General features: G+C 54.6%; 2 protein-coding genes across 2 annotated transcripts; one reads left to right on the plus strand and one right to left on the minus strand.

Moving 5' to 3' along the window:
* The first annotated feature begins 242 nt into the window (after nucleotides 1-242).
* On the plus strand, nucleotides 243-6083 carry ZPBP2 (zona pellucida binding protein 2). Its single transcript, XM_066567074.1, has 8 exons — nucleotides 243-324; nucleotides 1492-1569; nucleotides 2051-2176; nucleotides 2504-2665; nucleotides 3378-3596; nucleotides 4577-4662; nucleotides 5248-5425; nucleotides 5973-6083. The coding sequence occupies exons 1-8, from the start codon at nucleotides 243-245 to the stop codon at nucleotides 6071-6073; spliced, it is 1032 nt and encodes a 343-aa protein (XP_066423171.1). The 3' UTR covers nucleotides 6074-6083.
* Nucleotides 6084-11541: 5458 nt separating this feature from the next.
* Nucleotides 11542-15951, minus strand: LRRC3C (leucine rich repeat containing 3C). Its single transcript, XM_066566988.1, has 2 exons — nucleotides 15879-15951; nucleotides 11542-14126 (listed from the first exon to the last, which is right to left on the minus strand). Exon 2 carries the CDS (start codon nucleotides 14071-14073, stop codon nucleotides 13282-13284), a length of 792 nt encoding a protein of 263 aa, XP_066423085.1. The 5' UTR covers nucleotides 14074-14126; nucleotides 15879-15951; the 3' UTR covers nucleotides 11542-13281.
* Nucleotides 15952-18624: the final 2673 nt, after the last annotated feature.

An 18624-nucleotide genomic window follows, 5' to 3' on the forward strand; every position in this document is an offset into this window, starting at 1 on the left:
ATGCTGGGTGAGGATGTTTTTAAAACCGTATAAAAAGCACGGGGCGTGGGCGAGGGAGCGGAGAAGGAGCGAGGGACCCCGGCGGGGACACCTCACCCTTCCCGCCCTCAGCCCTGAGGGGAGGAAAAAGGGCGGGAAGCGCCGAGCGCGCGCGGGCATGGAGGCGGGCGGGGGGGGCGGCGGGGGGGGTCCGTTAGCGCCCCCTCGCGCCCGCCGCGGCCGTTGTGAGGGGCGGAGGGAGGATGGCGGGGGGCGGCGGGCGGCCCCGCTGCCCCCCGGGCGTTCTCCTCGGCGTGGCGGCCGTGGTGGTGGCGGCAGGATGGGGTGAGAGGGACTAGGGGTGGGAAAGCAGCTGTGGGGGTGTGTTGGTGCGAGGGCGGTCCGCTCAGGGGGTGCTAGAGGGGGTCATCTGAGCTGGGGGGGTCCCCATAGAATATTCCCTCTGAGGGGCAGATTGAGGCCAGTGATAGGGACAGAGTGAGCTCCAGTGATACCCCATCGGTGGGACATCTCCACTCTGAAGGACAAATGTCCCCAAAAAAGCTTCTCTCAGAGTGGGAGATGAAGCCCCTCAAGAGGGGACAGGTGGGTTTCATTGATACTCCATTGGTGGGTACTGCTCCACTGTGGGGGAAAAATGTCCCCAAAACCTTCCCTCAGAGTGGGAAATGTCCCCAAAAAACATTCCCTCAGAGGGACAAATGTCCCCAAAAAACCTTCCCTCAGAGTGGGAGATGAAGCCCCTCAAGAGGAGACAGGTGGGCTTCATTGATACCCCATTGGTGGGACATCTCCACTGTGAGGGACAAATGTCCCCACAAACCTTCCCTCAGAGGGACAAATGTCCCCAAAAACCTTCCCTCTGAGGGACAAATGTCCCCAAAAAACCTTCCCTCAGAGGGACAAATGTCCCCAAAAAACCTTCCCTCAGAGTGGGAGATGAAGCCCCTCAAGAGGGATTGCCATAGGTTCCAGTGACACCCCACTGTCCCCCAGGCTCAACCCTGGGACACAATAGTCAGGCAGGACCACCCCAGTGTGCCCATGGCCTGAAAAAAAGCCCCTATTTCCAATAATTTCTGCCTCTTCTGGGGATTCTTGTCACAAAAACCTTCATGCCCGACATCAGCCTGCTGTTTTCCAGAAGGGAAAGGGCTGAGAGATCCCTGCCCTGTGTCTGCTCAGGGTCATACTACAGAACCTTCACTTTCTAGTCAGATTTTATAACTACTTTAGTGGCTTTTTGCAAAGAGGAAGGTTCATCTGGTCTGGAACCTGATACACCCAGGCAGGTTTACAACATGGACACTAAAACAATTCAAAAGTGACAGGTCAAAAACAAGGGCTCCTGCTTGTTCTAAGAAAAAAACATAGGAAAAAAGGAGAAGTAAGGCAAATTAAACAAAATGAGACAAAAGCCAGGGTGAAATAAAGGAATAACAATCACACATTTAGATTGATCTCTGATATTTCCATTACCTTTCCCTGCAGTGAGAGCAGAACAGAAGGAAGAGCAATCTATTGATTTAATTGGGAAGAATGAAGTTTATGGTGACATCAGGCATGAAGGTAAACATGTCATTTTTTCCTATCTAGATTTAATTTTCACTAGAATTTGTAGTTTTAAGCCCAGGAATCATTATGTAGCACCAGTACACATGGAACATCATATGCACAGGAACAAGAGAAAGGGGGGGTGGGGATGGAAATATATTTTGTCCCATAGTGCTGCTGGAAGCACTGATGAAAATTTAACATCTAAATGAGGGTTTCACTGAAAATCTGGTGCTTTTTTTATGCCTGTACGACAGTTTGTGTGTGGGACACAAGTGTCTCCCTCTAACAGTCAGCACCAGCCACACTGTGGACAGTTCCAGGATATTAATTAAGAACAAATGGAGATTAATCTTTAATATTACACTTTGCAAGTCCAAAATTGAAAAATACACTTCAAACACAATTTTCAATTAGGATTTGTTTTTGGGGTTTTTTTTTTGTGATTTCATTCTTTGTCAGCATTTTCCATCATTTACCTGATTCTGTGTTGCAGTGAATGTGTATGTTAAGGTGTTCACAAACAGCCCATTCCTGGTCTGTATGGATTTGGCTCTTTCTCAAGAAAGAATAATAGATCCCAACTATTTGTGGACTGGTCCAGATGGAAGAGTTTTACAAGGTTAGTTCAAACTAAAAATATCACATATTTTTCTTCTTTCTATTCACACCCCCCAGTGGTTTCTTAGCCCTTTGCCAAATATTTCCACAAGTTCTGACATTAAACTCCATTTCCCTTCTCCCTCTAAAAGTTACAAATACTTTTGCTAAAAAGGAAATTTGTAGTAAATCCTAAAAGTGATAAACTTTAGATAATTTCAGGCTAAATGATTATCTGATCATTTAAATCATTTCAGCATCATTATGCACAAGAGCAAGATTTCTTCTTCAAATATTCTAAATGCATCAAAAAGTGGACATTTCTGGTAATGCAATATTTCTATTTTAGGGCAAAGCTATGTGAATCTGACAGAGACAGGGAAGCTGATGGTGATGGGTTTCATGGTACCAATGTCTGGTGCCTACACTTGCACTCTCTCCCACAAAGTCATCGAAACCACAACACAGGAAGAAATAGAAATGGTTGAGGCCTATAAATTCATGGTTTATGGTAAGATTGCTAAGCTAGGAGTAAGCACATTGGTGGGTTTGTGAGGCTTGATTAAAAAAAACCCACAAAAATAATTAAAATTTTATCCTGGAATAGAAAATAAATTTTTTACTTACAGGCATACATGCACCTTTTCATGGTTTTGGAAAAAGTTTAATATTCATGTTCCCAAGGATATATGGCAATAAAATAATCTCTGCCCTTAGGTATATAGAATTAACTGCAAGAATTCCAGAGTTATCTGAGATCTGCACTCCAGCCCCTTCCACCTCTTGTAACCACTCTTCACCAACATCACTTCCCACCCACAACATAACAACCAAAAAATGCTTGAGAAACACTAACTTTGAAAACAATAACAAAATTCCTCCTACACCATAATTGCATAGAATTGGCACCAATCTGTTTCAGACACACAGCTTTGCAGACATGCTGGTTCTGTGCCATTTTCCTATTTACCTCCTTTTTTGTTTTTGTCATTTGGCAACAGTCTCCATTAAGCACATAAATTCCTGTAAACTTCAAACTAAAATATCTCTTACTATTGAGTCAGCTCTGTCAAGGACAAACACGTTATGACACAATTAATGACAGTGCTTTATTTATTTCTTTACTTTTGAATTAAAGCCCATATTTCAGATACAAAACCTGATAATCTAAGATTCAATCTGTGATTACACCCCAGATTCACACCCAAGCCATTTCCTCCCAGCCTACAGGGAAGCTGACCATGCCTATCAGGTGTCTGTTCGCTTCAGCACAATGGCTTGCAGGCTGAGAAACAACGACTTGTTCATCAAGATATTAAAGAAAATCCTCAACAGCAGCATCTCCCACCTGACCTGCCACATCACAGGCTCATCCTACAAGTGCCACTCCATCAGGACACCAAAGGACGGCCTCCAGTATGAGCTGTTTGTTCATTTTCTAGGTAACCGATTTCAGTGCTTGTTTGGGAGGGATTGTTTTTTGTTATGAGCAACTTGTGAGTGCTGCAAACAATGTCTGAAAAACAGCAGAGTCAAGAGTACCTCTGAAAGTTGTTCCGGGTTTGATTTTTTTTTTTTTTGGAGTCCCTGTATTTTTTGTTGTTGCCCACAGATGGAGCTAAAACGCAGTTTTTATGTTAAATTTAGCGTTCAACTTTTTACAATCCTAGCGAGAGCTGTGCTTACCAGGGTTAGAGAGGATTGCTGAAAGGAGACAGCCCATAATATGCCCTAATGTCACTGTCATATTTAGGTTTTCAGGATTTGATTTTTAGTAAGTCTGGGACCACTCTGGTTTTAGAATCACAGAATGATTTGGGTAGGAAGGGACCTTAAAGCTCATTCAATTCCCCCTGCCATAGGCAGGGACACCTTCCACTGGACCAACTGGAAAGTCCCATCCAGCCCAGCCTTGAATTTTTTGCTTGATTCTAGGAAACTGCACAGAGCTAAAGCAAAAGCCTCACAGCTCCCTCATGGCAATACTGAGGTGGTTTCACCTCACAAACAAGTTAAATCAGCTGCTGCTGCCTTGAGTTAGAGATGGTTTATCACTGAGAGAAGGAAATTATTCTTTAATTCTCTGACCACATTCACACCTGTATCTGTTCTCACCACACACCAAGAGGGGCCATCCAACAGGCTATGGAACAGTTTTGTGGTTGTTTTTCCCTAAGTAATGTCAAGAAACTTTCATGACCCAAAGATTTTTAATTTTACATAAAACTTCAGCCCTTTTAGGACACCGAGGTTGCTCTGTGAGACATTCATCCCATTCTCTCAGCTCGGAATATTTCCCCCCAATTCTGTACTGACTGACCTCTGACTCCCACCAAACAGAGGAAGGAACTGGATAGAAACCACAAGGACCTAATCTATCATTTTTCCCCTTTTTCATGGATCTTTTTTCCTCCATCCACAGTCAATCCATTTGCACCAGGATGGGAAGAAGTTTGCCGGGAGTTTCCTTACGACTGTGAAGATGTGACAAACAGGAGAGTCCGACAGGTTCTGTGTCAGTCACCTCGTGTCTTCTCTGCCTCTTTAACACCCACCTCTGCCTTAGCTCCTGCAGATATGACTGCTAGTAATCCATCTTTAGCCAGATTTTGTGGGATTAATATTGTAAGTGATGATTCATGGATTTCAAATAATTCCATTCAGGAAGAAAAATGGGTTTAGAAGTCAAATTGATACAAATAGCTTTAAAAAAAAACAGTTAAAACATCAGGCTCATTACTTGCTTTGTATTTGCTTCTAATAATAAAGAAGGATAAACATTATTATTTATATTGAGCTTCCAGTCCTCTAAATGAAATTTTTGATTTATGATTTGGTCAATGGAATGCAATTTAAAGTAAGTCTACTGTAGCAAATTTCTAAAATCTGTTCTCTCTGCCTTCTAAATATTAAATCCTGGGATCAGCTCACATCCTAGGTCTGAATCCTGGCCCCTTGAAGCCAAGGATCACTCCCAGTTAAGGTGACAAGTCAGTATGTGGAAATCAGGACCAGAAAATATTTCCTGATATTTTTAAATCAACAAAAATCAACTGACTATGCTTTTATTCTCCCAATACTTCTGAATTTTAGGCAGCAGAGCGAATTGGGAAGTTTTTCCATCAGCTGAGGCAGGTTTTGAAGTATGAGTTTCAGGCTGTTCCTACAATCCAGTACGTGGACAACAGCTTCTCCATGACTCCCATCGACAGCTGTCGGCCAGGTTTTGGGAGAAACCACCACACCCACCAGAACTGTGCCAGCTGCTGTGGTAAATATAAAATACATCCTTTGAAATATAGCTCATTGATTTAAATATAGCTGATTAGAGCTGGGCACAGAGCTCTGGGGAGGATTAGGGAAATATTGGGGTCAAAAGCAGGGATATTTCTGTTCATCCTTTGGGAGGATATTCACATTATAGTTATAAAGTAATGATAGGAAATGAGCCAGTGGAGCATGTCAGTGCATTCACAGGTGTGGTTGCATTTCCAATCAAAGTAGAAGTAGTGCAGTGGGTTTCTTTCCTTCCAGGTGTCACTGGTGAGTGACAATCCTCAGGATCCAGAGCCCATAAGAAACAATTCCCCTCATGGAAGTCCTGCTAGAAAATTCTCTGCTGATTTTTCAAGTTCTTTTGCAGCACCTGCTGCAGGATGTAGAGTTGGGGCTGGGGGCAGGGGATTTAGCCAGAGGCTCAGGGAGCTCTGGAAGGGTAGGAGCTCCCACAGGGCACTGGGAAGGCTCACAGGGATGTCTGATGCCCCCCCTGAGATGGGGGGAAAGTGGCTGGAACCCCAACTCTGTTCTCTTCACAGTGGTTTGTGGTCCTGGAACTTACAGTCCCAACAATGAGGTGACGTGTAGGACCTGTGCCAGGCCTGAAGCCAGAATGTATGGAGCAAAATCCTGTCATTAAACTGGCAGAGACTGGAAAGCCAAAGAGCAGCTGTGAAAGAATTCTTGGTGTTGTGGTGCTCTTTTCATTTTAGCTGCCAATCCTGGAATCCTCTGTTCTCTTTGGAACAAAACATCCTCATTCATACACCCCTAGGTTTTCCGGTGTTCAGGGACCCCTTAGACTGGAAAAAGCACTGCTTAAAACACAGTGTTCATGCAAGGAAAACGAATTAAATGGGAAAAAAAGGAAGTTTGTCACGTGGCTTAGTGCAGAGTCTGTTACTTGGTGGTGACACCAGACACGCCACAGCTTTGTGCTGCTCAGAGAGCACAAAGGAGCTGCAAACAATTCCAGGCAGGATGGCAGGTGGCTGTGGTGGAGTTATGTGCCAGACTGGCATATGCCAAAATCTCTGTGAGGAATTTCTAGCAGATATTAACAGAAGTATTTGATCTTTGAGATTTAAAAGCATTACGTTCCCCCCTTCTTTTTTTTTTTTTTTTTCCCCACATTTCTTCATTTCTTTCACTGTTTCTGAAATGTTCCAGCCTGGACATGAGGAGAAAGGAAAATCAGATCTCCAAGACAAAAGAGAGGGTGAGTAACAGGTTACACAGCCCAGCATTCAGGAGGAGTAAGAACCTAGGTTATGGTTCTCTCCTTGTCCCCAGAATAAAGATGGAATATTCCAGAGGGAAGCAGAGAATCTGCAGAGTCTCTTCCACCTCCTCCTGCTACACCAAAGCCTCGTGCAGGGCCTGGCTGGCCCCAGGTGCTGCAGGAACAGCCAATCCTCTTACACCAGCTGGGAATTCCTGACCAGTTCACCGGATGATACAAATTGCCAAAGCACTGAGCTAATGGGAACGTTTTCTTCCCAGAGAAACCTCACCCCAAGCTGCTTTGGAAGGTTAGCTGCTGGATCTGCAGTGATCCATCACCCTGCTCACAGGGTGAGTAAAGATTATTTGAACACTGTCAAGAACTTCATGTGGAACTCCAACTGTTCCCCAGCCCCAGCTGAGCCTCAGCTCCTGGAACATTGGCTTTCAGAGCTTCTTTCTAAGCTGCTCCCTGTGGGAGTTCCTACCTTCCAGACTCACTTTACTGAGGGACATCAGAGAACTCAGTTTCTTGAAAGCAGTGCCCAGCTTTCCTCCTTTTTTCACAAAGCAAAACTAAGTCAAGCAAAAGAAGCATCTCCCACTTAACCACCCTAACTTCTTACAACATTTCAAAATTCCTTGGTGGGTATTCATCCAAAAATCGACCTGATTCAACCCAGTTTAACTTATCCATAGTGACAGGAACACAGCAGGAGACAGCACGGGCACAGACCCCGCTCCGAGCTTTTCAGAGTCATTACTTATTAAATACTAAGGAATAAAGTGTGCTGTAATGAGCATTTCCACTGCCCTTGGGCTGATTATCCTGGCTGCCAACTGGACACTGTGCACAGCTCAGGCTGAGACAGATGAAGCAGCCGGGCTCAGCGGTGCTGCCTGCTTCTCTTGGCCTATTTCAGCAGGAGGAAATGCCACATGCATCAATTATGAGGGGAAAAAAGCTGTAAGTAGCTATTAAGTGCCATGGAGAGTCACAAATGAACTGTACTCCCTCCTGAAAGCTCTTATAGCACCTTCACTTCTTCAGTGGACCTCAAACTGAGTGGGAAAATTTAAGTTGGATACACAGAGGAAGTCCTTCCCTGTGGGGGTGCCCAGAGGAGCTGTGGCTGCCCCTGGATCCCTGGAAGTGTCCAAGGCCAGGCTGGGCAGAGCTTGCAGCAACCTTGGATAGTGGAAGGTGTCCCTGCCCTGACAGGGAGTGCAGCTGATGAGTTTTAATATCCCTTCACACCCAAACCATCATGATTCTAAAAGCAGAAAAATAGCTCAAATATTTAAGTATCACATTGCAAAGGAGTTTATGTCAGCAATCCTGTGGAGGCTCATAAAAACCTGACAGGAAGTGGCTTCTCTCTGACCTTTCCTGTGTGAAAGTCCTGTGCATCCGGCTGGAGCTGGGTGCCCGGGGCAGCAGCTGAGCCTTTCGTGGCTGACACCATCCCTCACACCTCTCTCTTCCCTCTCACACCTTGGGATGTACAAATCCCTGTGAGCAGCTCTCACCTCAACCGTTCCCATCCCTCTCTACCTCCCACAGCTGCAACAGCTTTGCAAGATCTTTCCTCACTGCTTTAAACCCTCCTCAAATCCTCTTCTTCTGCTTGGCTCTGGCTTTACAGGAGAAATCACAGAAAACTGGGCAGTGCCTGATGCTCTTGGTGAGGAGGGGCAACTCCATCACCCTTGTGAGGCTCAGCCCTTTGAACCCCCACTTTCACCTGCCCTGGTCCCACAGCTCCAACCTCACTGTGTGCCAAGGACCATCACACCACCTTGAGAGCACTGAGGAGTCCTCACAAAAAATAAATGTAGAACTTCAAACTTCCTGTCCTCTTCTTCACACAGACCTCCTGGATCTCAGCACGTACTGACAGCACACGAGAGCTTTGAAACATCCACAAATGGCAAAAATAACAGGAATAATCTGCCAGCTGGAAGCTGTAACCCATTGTTTTCCCATCAGAGCTGCCTGGAACAACCCACTTGAGGAACACTTAAGGAACACGTGTTCAAACATTCACTGCAGAGCTGCAGGCAGTGATGGGACTCATCCATCGTGTGACAGTGACACTTTGGCTCCTGTGGGAAAGTTCTCTTGTAACTCCCTGCAGCAGCTTCATTAACCCACAAATTACTCTAAATTTAAGCCAAGAGGTGTTGAAGGAGCCACAGAGCTGCCCAGGACACAACTCATGGCCCCTGCTCACAGGTGATAAGGAGAGGGGCTGTGGGAAGCAGGCAGAGCAGGTGCCCTGGGATTGGCACATCCCAGGTACTCCTCACACCTGGCATGGATGTGGTGCAGCCCTGGCTAATCCATCCCCCAGGAATTCCTCCAAGGACAAAACCAGGAGCCATTTTGGTGGAAAGATGCTTGAAAACAAAGCTTGACCAGAGTCGAGGATGTTCCAAGAGTGCCCAGGTGACACTGAAAGTGCCACAGACACAGATCCCTGGTGCTTCCACAGGAGGATGAAGCTGAGCCCCAGACCATGGATTCTGATGATCCTGGGTCTTCTAAGACAGGAAAAATACCAGGAAATACAACATTTCCCACTGAGAGTGAAAACTTTGAGGGTCACACAATTTTATTAATTGGTACAACTTCATCCTAAAAGAACAGCTGTTGGAAAATGCTCCCTGGACTCAGCCATGCCTGCCTTGGACAAGTGATGAGAGGGGAAATCACCAGAGAGTCTGGAGGGGAGTGTGTGGCTGGCTGAACCGCTGAGCTCTCAACCACAGGCACAGGAAGTGCTATTGTGATTTTTAGCTCTGCTTCATTTTCCTACCCACTGAAATTAAATTTTCTCCTGCCCAAGCCCAGTGACCACACGATGTGCCCAGCAGCCTTCCTAGAACCACTGGCATCATTGGATTAATGAGTCCTGTGCAGGCAGGGAACAAGAATGATTCATTATTGGCAGCAATACAGCTGTACATGGATTTTTTGGGGGGTGAAAGAAATAAATAAGGTCCCTGAATGAAAGGCGGGTGATGAAGTGTAGCCTGGCTTTAATCCCAGTATAATTGCTGCCATCACTCCTAATTATTGATAAATATTTTTCTAATTGTGGAAATTAAACAATTAGACATCCTTCCTTCCCTCTTGGAAATCGAATCTGTTCAAAGTTCAGGATGCAGTCTGGGAACACGCTCCACTTGTAGGCAGGGGAAAACAAAGCTTCTCCCAAAACTTCCTCCCAAAACTTTCTCCTGAAACCTCCCCCTGGCACCAGCCCTGCTGCTGGGAGCACGGACCCACCTCAGGGCATCCCCTGGCACATGCTGGGGGTTTCCTAGGAACACTCCTCCATCCCTGTGATCCCAAGGGATTCCAGGGCCAGGCAGGCAAAGAGTCATCCCTGCCAAGAGGATTCAGGTCACAGATCCTGCCCCAGTGACACGTTTTCCTCCATCCTGGAGAAGAGAGCAGGCTGGGCGGGCAGAGCTCCTTGGAAGTTAATAACGGAGATTTACTGGCGTGCTGGAACGCACAGAAGGAGGTCACGCTGTTAATTCTCCTGCTGCTGATCCCTGTGGATAAATCTACATCAGGAAACGAATTACCCAGAGAGGGGTATTAAAAGGGATGATTCTAATTATTTTCTGAAGGAGAAGCGCTGCCTTTAACGCTGAGCCCCTCGTACCCACCGTGCCAAGTGCCAGCTCCCACTCTCAGCAGGATCTGGCCCCACAGCACCTCACAACTGGAAAGAGTGGGATGAGAAAAATCCCTCCTTGAGATTGAAGGCATCTGGCAGGCTGTGTCCTCTGCTCCCGAGACCCCAGGTTGGCCACAGCACCTCCAGGAAATATCCCCATAAAGTCATTTTTCTGTTCTTCCCCATTCCCTGTCACACTTGATTAAATATCTGACAGTACTGACAGCCTAAATCCAGCACAATTCCATCCCACACCAAGTTACCTTCCCAAATCTTACTGCAGATTTTTGTTGGACTTCTTGTATTTTATCCCTCTGTACACCCACACAGGCTGTTCCACATCCAGACAAACCCCTGGAATCCACTTCCTTTCCCCCGTGCTCATCAGTGTGGGCTGTAATGAGCCTGATGGTTTCCATCCAAGCAATTCCAGAGACAGGATCCAGAGCAGGGCTGACCCCGGGGGACTCAGCATCATCCAGCCCCCTGAGAGGGGACACCTGCAGGACTCCAGGGAGCCACGGGCAGGGTGGCAGCTGGGGGCACGTGTCCTGCGTGTCCCCCAGCCCTCCCCAGCTGCTCCGGGAGCCGTGAGAGGAGGATCCCCAGGCAGTGACCGGAGCGGGGACGGCAGCCATCTGCTCCAGAGCCCGGGGTCTGCGTCTGGAGACAGCCGAGTGACAAACAAGGTTAATGTCCCACGAGCGGGAGCTGTCACTCTGCGTTAGAGCCCGGCTTTCACCTTCCATGGCACAAGACTCCAGCACACGCGGGGAGAGGCGCCGGCAAACCGGGACGGGGCTGGGACCGGAGAGGCCTCAGTGGGGCCCGGTGGGACCGTGGTGTTGGAAGGGCCTGTCCCTCCCGGCCGTCAGGATCCTGCCCGGGTACCCCCGATGGGCACGGCAGGGCAGGCAGCGGAGCAGAGCCCTGGGAAAGCGCTCCAGGGTGTCCTGGGTGCTGCGGGGATCGGCACCGTGCCAGCGACCCGAGCCGAGCCGCGGCTGTTCATTATTGAAGGCTGGGGCAGGGTTACCGGAGGGACGGGTGTCCTGTTTCTGCAAGCGCCTGCCCACAAAGCCACAAAGCCATCGCCTGTCGCGGGCACCTCTGTCCTTCCTTTGCAGCCACAAAATCACCAGGGCCCGGTGAGCCACAGACACACACACACCAGCACACGCCGGCCACCGGCTCCAAAGTAAAAGCCAACTTTATTGTCGTATAAAGGAAGAACTAAAATGTCCCTTAACCCAAACACAGATGGGTCGGGTGGTCCCGGCACAAGCGGTGGCCTGGGGGGAGCAGCCTTGGGGGGGTTCAGTCGGGTCCCCCCCAGCCCCTTTTCTCCTCAGCCGGTTGTAGAGAGGGGAGGAGCTGCCGTGGGGCTGCGGGGACGCCCGGATGGGAGCTGGGGCTGAGGTGTTTGTGCGTTGCAGAGCTCCTGCTCTGTGCTGGAATCAGGCACTTGTGGAAGGGCGTGGGCCCTGCTCCTGCTCCTGCTCCCACCAGCACCGGGGCACGGGGACACCGGCAGCGGCTGGAGCTGCCCACGCCAGGGGCTGAGGCTGGGCCGGGCCACAAGGCAGCTCTGGCCCAGTACAGAGGAGGTTCCAGCAGCTTTGGTTGGTGCTCTTGGTGAGTTAAGGCAAGAGTTGGTTTTAAAAAAGGCCAAAATCAGCAAAACCAGATGTCCCAGAGGCCTGACAGGCAGGTGGAAGAGTCTGGGGCTGCTCTGGTTTTGCTCTGAGTTGCCATTTGGACCCTGCATGCCCAAAAGTGGGCACTGACCCCTGCCCGTGCCAGCCCTGTGCTCAGCATGGCCTCCACCACTGCCACCAGGAACCTGCAGCCCAATACTGGAAGTGTCAAGAAGGGACTTTGGGATATTTTAGGGGAGATTCAGGCTCCTGACACCAGTGCAGGGGTGGGGGGAGGACGGAGGAGCCGTGGCAGCTCCCTCCATCCTGCTTCCCATCACAGTGACCGGTCAGCAGCTTGTGAGGTGGGAGCTCCCCTCCAGCAGGGACACGAGCAGATGGCCAAGGGTGCTGCCAGCACCCTCCCTCATGGCCCCCAAGAGCACCGAGGGGACCCCCACTCCTCCAACATCCCAGCAGGGCTGGACCCACTGCCAGGACCCCCAGCTGCCCCTCCATCAGCACCCACGTCCCTTGGCAGCCCCAAAGGGCTCTGCCCCAGGGAGCTCATTCCCCGTTTGGTTCTCGTTCCCCACACTCCGGGGGGAAAAGCTCTGGGTTTGCCCATCAGTGACCCCATGTCCGAGTGGGGACACCCAGACCCTTTGCCCCACCTGGCTTGAGCGCCGGGAAAGGGGCAGGGAGGTGAAACGGAAGATGGGGCGGCACCAACCGGTGTGTCCCCACCCCCTGCCCCACCTCTTGGTCCCGCTGGCTGCGGTCGCAGCCCGTGACCCTCCAGGGCCAGTGACCTGGCAGGACACTGACCTTGCACCCGTACTGCTCTTCCCCAGTGCCTCCCAGCAGGGATCCAGGCCCAGGCTACCCTGAGCTGCCGTACCATCCCTTGGGCAGCTAGGGGGGGAGCCAGGGAGAGATGAAAACACCGATTCCATAATACCCCAAGGGATCTCTGCAAAGGAAATATAAAAAGTTTTAGATGAAGTCCAAATGTCCAAGTCAGTCAGAGCAATGGCCACATGCCAGGGGGATGCTCGGGTTGCTCCAGTCCTCCATAACTTGGGAAGATGCTGCAGATCCTCCATGCTCATATCTGATACCCATCCCTGACCTCAGCCACCAGAGCCAGGGACTCATCAGCCGTGGCTGCTGCTTCCAGGAGGAGAAGAGAACAAATCCATGAGTATCTCTGTGTGATGCCAGTGGTTGGTGACAGCCCCTGGAGCGGCCGGTCCCCAGCTCCACACATCCCCATGTCCTGCAGGATGCTGTGCTCACACCACAGTGCTGATGGTGGATGACTCCTCCGATCGCCGCTGTTTGCTGGGCAGTGACTTGAGATACTCCAGGTGCCGCCGGGCGTCCTCCTGGTTCTGCCTGACGTAATAAACCAGGTAGGAAATCACCATGGCGAACCAGCCAAACATGGTGACCAGCATGGCGATGTCCGTGGTCTTCTTGTACACGTTGCAGAGGTCTGTGTCGGCAATGACCTGCAGGAAAGCTTTGCCCACGTGCTCCTCCTGCGTGGAGGAGTCGCACACGATGCCCCCTGAGGATTCAGCCACCAGTTCCACAGCACGGATCAGCTCCTGCAGCCGACAGTCACACAGCCATGGGTTGTTGGACAGGTTCACCTTGGCTTTCAGGTTGCTAAAGGCGTCTTTGCTGACCGACACCAGTCTGTTGGAAGACAAGTCCAGAGAGTGCAGGTGCTCTGCCAGGCTCTGGAAAGCCCCAGTTTCAATTCTGGCGATGGCATTGTGGGACAGATCCAGCTCCAGCAGGAGCGGCAGGTCCCGGAAGGCGTCGCGAGGCAGGAAGGGGATTTGGTTGAAGTCCAGGTAGAGCTTGTTGGTGTCATTGGGGATGTCCCTGGGGACCTCAGTCAGCTGAGCGTTGCTGCAGCGAAAGGTCTTCAGCCCCTCCTCTTCTGAGGGGTAACAGCCCTTGGGGAAGGCAGTGGCTGGGTGGAGGCAGGAGCCCAGGAGGAGGAGGAGGAAGAGGCTCTGCAGGAGCAGTCCCATGGTGATGGGGCGGAGGAGAACCCCCTGTGCCGCAGTCATGGTGCTGCACCGCCTTCCTCACACCCACAGTGCTTCAGCGGGACTTGGCACATCTGAGACAGGGACAACAAGGAGACAGTGTCAGGCTAGGGGAGACAGGGGCAGAACTGTCACTGTGCTGGCTGTGAGCACCACATCTGACCCTGGCCATGAAGCAGGGACAAGGATGGGGACCAGGACAACTGTCATGGCTCACACTTTCCCCCATGCCCGGCCATCACCTCGCTCGAGGCTCCTGCGTGGCAGGATCAGGCCCCAGGGGCTGGGCACGTCTCCTGCGCCGGCAGCTGGGTTGTAACAACCGGAGGCGCTCGGGCTGAGCCAGAGGCGGGGTGAGCTCCCGCCCTGCCAAGGTCACGGCGCCGCGATCGCTGCTCGCAGGAGGCCGATGCATCCTGCGGCGGCCGGAGGACGCACCAGAGCGAGCCCCGGCTCCGGGCGAGTGACCGCTGCAGGCGGCCCCCGGGGAATGGCACGGAAAACATGTGCAGGCAGCGGCTCAGCAGGTCCCTGCTCCCGGCTCCACTCTCCGGGAGCGCCCGGGGCACACGCGGCGGGTTTTCTCCTTCCGAGGGGACCGGCACAGGTGGGTGCTGGGTGCTGCTGTGCTCTGCCCACTGCCACCCCACCGTGGGGTCGGGCTGCTCACACCACCCCGTAACCATGGGCCCCATCCAGCCCTTGATTCCGGAGGGGAAAAGCGTCAGCAGGAAAGAAACAAAAACAGAAAAAGGAAATTCACTGGAGCTGAGCATGCAACGAGTTCCCAGGGTGGTGGCAGCAGATAAGGGCCGTGTCTGAGCGCTCCGAGAGCTGCCCGGCTCTCCCAGCCCTGGCTCCCAGCACGTTCAGGGGTCCCAGCCTGTCCCTGTGCTGGCCATGGCAGAGCAGCTCTGGGGGGCAGCATCCAGGTGCTCTCCCAGCATCCCAAAATCGAAGCCACTGGCGCTAACAGGCACCTGTGTCAGCCGGTCGGGCAGAGCTCAGTGCAGCAGCGGGAGCCTCGAGCTATTCCACCAGCAAAGCTGCCTCTGGTGCCTCTGCTCCCCGGAGCACCCCAACACCGGCAAACCCGCTTCGGGTGCTGACCGGGGCTTCTCGGTGTGGTGCAGAGGCGGCCAGCAGACGGTGGTCCCCAGGCACAGGCAGGAGAGCACCCGAGTGCCGGGCACTGTTACACAGCCCTGCCACGCCAACACACCCCAAGGTCACACCTGTGCAGGGCTCAGCCCGCGCTGCCGGAGCCCCGCGATCCAGGAGGGTCCTGAGAGGGAACCAGAGCTCAGGGCACACCAAGGGCACCGGGACCCCGGAGCCCACACTGCACCAGCCCCCCAGGTCTGACAGAGGTAACCTGGGACAAACACACCCCCGTGGTACCCACTGCCCGGGAAACGGCTGGAATAAGAAGGGACGCGGTGTCCCGGGTGGGGGCTGCTGCATCCACGGAACCGGGACACCCCTGCGGGTGGGACGCGGACCAGAAACGGCAGCGACGACAGCGAGCCAGCCCTTGCCCCACCGCGGGTTTCCCAGCCCGCAGCAGGGCGCGAGATCCCCAGCCCGACCACGGGGGTCGCCGCCAGCGCCAGGAGATGCTGTTGAGGAGCCGGGGGCAATGCGGACGCCAGGATTCTCCGTGAGCCCGGGGATGCCCGGGGATCCCCCCGGCCCCGCTTGGCACCGGGGGCGTCGCAGGCGAGGGAAGCCCCGGTGCTTCCTCGGGGAAAGCTCCGCTCTGCGCGGCGCTGCCGGCCCTCCCCTCCCCGCCTCCCGCCCCACCGGAGGTCCTGTTGCGGACTCACCTGCCTGCGCAGCCCCCGGCGGCGGAGCGGCCCCGCGCCCCGGGCCGGAGCGGCCGCGCCCCGCGCAGCGCGGCGGCCCCGGAGCCGGCGGCGGCGGCGGGGCCGGTGGGCGGGATCCTCCGCCCGGGCCTCCCCGGGGCTCCCCGCCCCCGACCCGCCCCGCCGGGGGGGCCGTGCAGCGCCGAGCACCCTCGGCCCCGCGCCCGAAGCCTTCCCAGCTCCTCGCCCCACGGGAGAGAAGCGCTACCCCGGGTCCTCACACCGGGAAGCGCGGGAAGACACCGGAGACTCAGTGAGGAGCTGCCGAGACCCCCGAGCCGGGGGCAGCTGGGGCCGGGGCGTCCCGGGACACTCCATGGCCTCCGCGTCCCCGCGTCCCCGCCGTACTCCGGTGGGAGCCCGCCCGGCTCCGCCCGACCGCCGGGACCCTCGGTGTCCCCCGGTGCTGCCCCCGCAATCCCCCAGGAATTCCCTCATCCCCTCCCCAGCTCTTCTTGGGGAGCAGGACCCCCCTACCCCCACTCCGAGGGGGTCACGGTGCCCCCCCCGCCCCGCGCCGGCATCGCTTACTCGGGGAAACCCGACCCGCGGCGGTGGCACCGGGCGGGGCGAGATCCAGGGGAACCGGAGTGGGTCCCCAGCCCAGCCCCAGCTTGCCGGGCCGGGCTGGGCTGAGGCTCGGGGCCCCGCCGCCCCGGGGCACCGGCGAGTCTGGCTCAGGACCATGGAGAGCGGCTGCCGTTACCGGGCCCCGGGGCCGCCGGGAGGGACGCGGCTCCCGCTGCCCCGGTCCCGGATCTCCGCGGCGGGAGAGCCCGGCCCCGGGCGCTGACGTTCTCCCGCTGCTGTGCGGGGATAAACGTTTAGGAGGCACCTGGCCTGGATCTCACTTCAATTAGGAAAAGGGAACCTGACGGCAGCCAGACCCGGCCGCGGACAGATCCTCCCCAGAGACCCCCGCGCTCCCCCGAGGCCAGGCCATTGCTGGGTCTGGAATTGTTCAAAAAACCTGTGGATGTGTATTTGGGAAATGGTTTAGTGGTGAAGGTGACAGTGCTTGGTTGTTGGTTGGAGGAGATGATCTCAGAGGTCTTTTTGATGTTTCCATGCCCGTAGCCAAGCCCGACGCCGACCCGGTGCCAGGCTCACCGGGCAGGGCTGTCCCGGGACACCGGCAGGCAGCAGCAGGCAGCCACAGCTGGTGCTCTTGAGCGCTTCTCTGGCATCTCCCCGTTCGGCCGGGGAGCGGAGCAGCCCCGTGCTGCCCATCACCATTCCCAGCGCCGCCGGGAGCAGGGATGGGCGTGTTGGGATGTGGCGGCTCCGGTGACACAGCCCCACGCCGCGGGACGGGGCCAGGGTGACAGGCAGGTGTGTGAGGGGACCGAGCTGGGACCGGAGAGGCCGTGGGTGACCCCGGCAGCGGGAACAGCCCCAGGGCTGCACCCCACGGGGGTCCCACGCGGAGGACACGGCACCCACAGCACAAAACCTGCAGTGCAGCACGACCCACGCGGACCCTTCCCACCGCAGGATGGCTAAAAATAGCCGGCACCGGCTTCTCGCTGCCACTACCGAGCTAAATATAACCGGCATCGACCGGGCAGCGGGACCGGCAGCAGCAGAGCGGGAGCTGAGCACGGCACGGCACCGGCAGGGCCTGGGAGAGAACGAGGCCTAAGAATCCACACGGGAACAGCCCCCTGAGCACGGGGGGAACGCGGCTGCAGCTGCCGGTGAGCGGATGGGGCCGATCCCCCCAGGGAACTCCCCGCCCCCGGTGCCGGTGTTCCCTGGGCGGGTGAACGCGGTGTGGGGAGCCCGGGGAGCGGGGTCGGGTCCCCCCCGCGCTCCACCGGCAGCGGCTGCTGCTGCATCACGGAGAGCGATGAATATTTATGGGCGTTTAAAAATAGCTGCTGCATTGTGCTTCCCCCTCACGTGCGGAGCCAGCGGGGTGCGGGGAAGCTGCTAAATTAGATGTCACCGCGCTGAGAGCTGCTCAGTCAGGCAGGAGCAGGATAAAAATAGAGCCTGCTGTGCGTGCGTGGATCTCCTGCAAAGCAGGACCGGATCCCGTGGGATCCCCCGCCTCCGCACCGGCATCCCCGCACCGCGCCCTGCCAAGAGGGCACCGCAGAGGAGCCGGGCGGGGACAACGCGGTTCTAGCGGGTGGCAATCAGGGGCCTTTCATCTGCTTTACCCCGCATCTGCGTCTCTCCGTGCCCAAGGCCCTCTGAAGGCAGACATTGCTGAGCTCTGGCTCCGGCAAGTGACCCCGTGCCCTGGCAGCAGCGCGGTGCCAGCATGTGACACCCTGGCAGCCCTGGCAGCCCGCGGGGTCTCCGTGCTCTGGCCGTGCCCTGTCAGGATGGATGCAGACAGGGTCAGGGCACACAGCTCAGCACAGCTCAGCACAGGGGCACTCAGGGACCCTCGACATCACTGTGACTCCGCCTGGGCCAACACCAAAACTCATCGTGGGCTGTGCCAGCTCGGGGGGCACAGAGTGGCACCGGCAGAGCCGCGGGCAGCCGGGAGCACCTCGCTCGGGCCCCGCACACTGCCAGGGGCTCCGGGCAGGGGGTTTGCAGCCCAAAGCGGTGCCGGCGCTGCCCCTCTGCTGCTGGAAGAGCCGGCAGCAGGCACTCACAGAGCCCTGCACAGATGGCTGCGGCACCCGTGGGCCGTGCCAGCCCCACGCGATGAGCTTTGATGGTTGTGCAAACAAAAGCGGAGCCAGAT

Source organism: Molothrus aeneus, chromosome 28, assembly GCF_037042795.1.
Source record: "Molothrus aeneus isolate 106 chromosome 28, BPBGC_Maene_1.0, whole genome shotgun sequence".
NCBI lineage: Eukaryota > Metazoa > Chordata > Aves > Passeriformes > Icteridae > Molothrus > Molothrus aeneus.